This window comes from Anneissia japonica, unplaced genomic scaffold (genome assembly GCF_011630105.1).
Source record: "Anneissia japonica isolate Jap-2015-1 unplaced genomic scaffold, ASM1163010v1 scaffold287727_len1644234_cov201, whole genome shotgun sequence".
Lineage (NCBI taxonomy): Eukaryota > Metazoa > Echinodermata > Crinoidea > Comatulida > Comatulidae > Anneissia > Anneissia japonica.
The window spans coordinates 1007355-1011969 of NW_022713615.1; the positions used below are offsets into that span (position 1 = coordinate 1007355).

The 4615-nt window shown below is 35.5% G+C and overlaps 1 protein-coding gene across 3 annotated transcripts in view; it reads right to left on the reverse strand.

Annotated features, from left to right (window-relative positions):
• Positions 1-2096: 2096 nt before the first annotated feature.
• The window catches only part of LOC117108566 (uncharacterized protein YegU-like), an 8896-nt gene continuing 6377 nt past the window's right edge, over positions 2097-4615 (reverse strand). For all 3 annotated transcript variants that reach the window (XM_033250617.1, XM_033250618.1, XM_033250619.1), the window contains 3 exons: positions 3942-4107; positions 3317-3475; positions 2097-2620 (listed from right to left, as the gene is read on the reverse strand). In XM_033250617.1, the coding sequence (XP_033106508.1) occupies positions 2450-2620; positions 3317-3475; positions 3942-4107 (496 nt within the window). In that variant the 3' untranslated portion in view covers positions 2097-2449. The remainder of the gene's footprint in view (positions 2621-3316; positions 3476-3941; positions 4108-4615) is intronic.

Genomic DNA, 4615 nt, shown 5'->3' on the forward strand with positions numbered 1-4615 from the left:
TTTGTGTTTGGTTGTCATATTTTTGAATTAAGTCAACAGCATGTTGTCATGTTTACATATATACACTGATTATTATTACAATTATAAAATTACAGTATATAGTGCATATAGTTATATAAAGCATGCTCCAAAACATACATATTTACACAATATACAGAGTATTATACAAGAATAGAAGATACAGTAGTTACTTTATTTTTTTATTTATTCTAACAGCGATAACATCCGCCACTAACTGGTTAAAGTACCTGTTAGTGGCGATTGTTATCGCTGTTGGTTAGTTTTTTTTCTATACTTAAGTATTGTAGAAGATTCTTTTAACTGATCTACAAAAATAAGGTGCCTTAGCTTAGAATTCTCCATCAACTAATTACACTATACAGTATGGTTAGTAATGGAGTTGTTTTCCCATACCTGGTGAGAGATCTCTCAGCTGATCTAAGAAACACCAAGGTTTCTTAGTTTAAGCTAAGCTTGTGTTGTTGCGACTCGAGTTATCTCAACTAGTTGCTGGTAGCATTAATATGAATTTCACACACAATCATGCAGCTATTTGGAGGAAGACAACACACAAATTATCTGTCATACATTCAAAGGAGACTCTTTAATTCCTGTCTGCAAACAGACAGGAATGGAAAAAGCTAGGGGTCGCCTGCACAGCAGTTGAATGATGATGTAAAACTAGTACAGTAATTGACAGTAATTGGGAATTGAAGGCGTGCATCTAAACCACCATCCTGACCGATACATTCAACTGCGCAACATTCTACACTGCCCCTATAAATGAATAAATTATAGAGGGTGCAGAGACAAATATGAAAGGTTCTCAAGACTCCCGCAAATTGGGACTGCCTCGCCCGCAAAAATCTACCGGAAAATGCCCCATCCTCCGCAATTTTATAATATTTGCATGTTTTTACAGTACTGTACTCCTTTCTTTATTAATTGTCTCACAGCAATTGATGATGATGGGTTTCACCATCAACAGGAAAATAAAATGAGATGTACCATGGAGGTCAAGGGTTTAGCCAGAAGAACGAAATAGGCCGTCCAAAATGGAAGCCAGTGGGCGTGGCCCTGAGACGATAGGCGAGCCACGCCAATCTTTGGGAATCCCCACTAAATATTGGTACGAAAACAAGGTACATTCAATCAATAAATGTTGTTTTTATCAAACTTAAATTTGATTTAGCTTTAGCTTAATGTAACATTCAATAGATTTGAAGAAAATAAAGAATTTTCTAAAGGTAGACCAGGCCCAATTAGGCTAGGCCGAGCTGATTAGGCCAAGCTGTCACAGTAAAAGTTGCCATCATAAATAATTGTAGGCCATCCAAAAGATGGCTGGATGGCTCGCTGTCTAAGCCTGTGATGGAGGTGTAGCTCATTTAATCAGATCTCACAGAAATGACTTCTTCCAACTTGGGACACTTGATTATAGGCCCTTTCAGATAGATGTTGCCGCAACATTGCGGTAAGCATGCCGGGATAATAACCAGTCTATACCCTTTCACACAGTACCTTTGTTATGGCAATGTTGCGGTAATCTTGCGCTTTTCTGTCTGTAAGGGTCCTATAGAATGGCGCAATTGTTTTCAACTTTAACCTTGTTTGTTTATGCATAAATGCAGTGGCAGCACCATCAGGGGGGCTCAAGCCCACCCATCGGCCAAAGCTCGTCAGGCAGTTGGACCAAAAAAAAAAGAAAGAAATGGGCCTAGTTTTCCCATCCTAGCCATTTCCGGCCATCTAGAAATCCCAATATTTTAAAAAAATCTCGTTTTGGGAGGAGAGACACCTCCTCCCATACCCACCCCTAGCTCGGGCCTTCGGATCTCAGATAACTCTGCATGCTATAGTTACACCCATAAATACTTAGCCGCAGTCGGACACCTTAGCCCCCCCCCCCCAATAAATGATATCCTAGAGCCGCCATTGACAACTGACGCAACTGAATGAAAAATTTAGGGCAATTAATTTAATTGGACAATATGAGAAAAATCAGCAAATTTATTTTAAAAAGTGTACAGAGAGCTGTGCTACATAAATCCCTCATCATTTACTGCACACTACTAGTAAACCGTTACCGCAATATTGCGGCAATATTACTAGGGTGCAAAGTGGCTCAAAGTAAGCCGGCACATTGGCGTATCGACCCTTTCGGACAGAAACCCATGCCGGCGTGCTCACCGCAATATTGTGGTATTGCAGCTGTGGGGCTTATAAAAGCAATGCATGCGAGTAGACCTATGGTATTGTCACCAACCTTAAAAAAAGTGACTGTTAATGACAATATGAATACTACAGTAACAGATATAGATAAAATATTGCAAATCTATATATATATATCTTATACAAGTTCTATATACAAATTAATGCACTGTAAAAAAGCTAAACATACATTAAAAAAAAAAATATAATAAAATATTATAATAATGAATGCTCTCGATTATTCCATCTTGGTAGGAATTTTACAAGCAGTTACAAAGTTCCTAATCTGTTTATCCAGCCATGTCTTGTGTTTCAGTTGATCTCGCCAAGAGGCAGGTAGGGCCGCTGCTCCCAGTTTGCAACCTAACAGAGCACCAGCTACAGCACCATTTGTATCAGCATCTCCAGCCTACAAAACAAAAAGCATCAAAGTAAATTGATTCTTATGTATTGTAGCCTTGCATTAATTTTACTTTTATATATGAGTTGAGATAACTTTTATCAATATTAATATCAATGATACTGTGTCGATACTTTTTTAAATAATAACAAATGATTAAACAAAACTTTCGTCAAAAAAAAAAGAAATTAAAAAATCAAAAACTAATAAGTAGTTACTTTAAGTTTGTTGATGCTACATGTCATACGCAAGAAGAATATCAATATCATTATTCATATTATTATCAATTATGTTTATTATATTTCAATGTGTAATTGTCAGCTATTTAAACGTCACTAAAACAAGTACAGGGTGGATTTGGGGGGCCCCAGACTGGCCCCGGCCCCACTTTTGGAAAGTAAAAGGAAAGAAAAAGTAATAAATGATCACCCTCAGAGGTTATTTAGTGTTGTTATAGTGTTGTCTTTCGATCGCAACCCCCTTTCAATCACCTCAGTCCATTGTTTTGGCAGACAAGCATCAGAAAATTAGATAATTAGACGATAGAGAAAAAAAGAGTAGAATTTTAATTGTAAAGCTTTGAAATATAGGATATGTGGAACATTTTGTATGAAAATTACAAATAAAAAAATATTAGGGGGTGGGCTTACACCCAAGGAACTCTAAGTTATAGTCTTAAAAAAAAACTATTCTGTCAAACCTTACCTCCATAGTAATGGCTTCAATTGCATCCCTGAAGTTGTCTTGTCTAAATGCCCAGAATCCTGCTCCAAGACATTTGTATGTGTAGCCAATCTTTCCAACCTCAGCCAAATTTAGGTCATCTAGAGAATCGGCAAACATGTGTCGTCTCAATTCAGCAATCTACAAAGAGTTTGTAATTTGAATAATTGTGTCCAAAATAAAATTCATTTGAAAAGGATTATTTAAATGAAAAAAAATGCATGGATGGCTAAAAGCACAATATTGAAAACTAACCAGGGATGACGCCAGTGGGGGTATGTTCCAGGGGAGAGCTGGCCCCCGTTCGGGAGAAAACCCACAATTCGCTAGGGAGAAAAAAAATGTATTTTATACATACTAGTATACTCTAAAATCGATTAAATAAGCCTTTGAAACCCCTAAATTATCATATGTATTTTATACATATTAAACTTTAAAATTGATTATTAAGCCTTTGAAACCTCTATATTGTAAAATTTTTTATGGCACTTTTGAGGGATTTTGAGCAACACATGACCACGCCTACTTTTTCTCCCCGTTGGGCCAATCCTGGTGCCACGCCTTAAAGATCAAATAATAACCAAAAGTAATAATATAAATTACATACAGCATCTGGGTCTTCATTTCCATTTTCCAATTTTGATAAACATACTTTGGCATAATTAAATGCATCTTCTGACAATTTACTGACATCATATGATGCATCCTTAAAGTATTTTCCCTGCAGCATCATCGCTATGGCAGTTGTCACGGCAACAGTTGAAGCTTGACATCTATTGGGAGAGTAATTACAGTATAACAGTATTTGTATTTGGGCACAATGATGGCATTTACAACAGCTAATATATATAAATATAACAATAACATACAAATGATCACAGAAATCATCAAATTAAATTTTATAAAAATAAACCTCCCCCCACTGGCGTCATCCCTGGTTAGTTTTCAATATTGTGCTTTTAGCCATCCATGCAATTTAAAAAACATTAAGTTTCAATTATAACAAAATTATTATTTCATCAATATACAATATATAATAAAAAATGAAATTTGCATTCAGAAAATTAACAATTATTTACATCAAAATTATAAAGACTACAGTATATCAAATAAGGGCATTACTGTACATGCAAAAGAGAACCAAAGAATTAACTTTAGATAGTTAGAAATTAAAAGAAAAAAGATTGTTGAAATATTAAACTCACAGATACAGTTAATTCAATATCTCATGTAAAGTTTTCTAACTTGTTCTTTCTATTTATAATAATGATGGTTGTATAT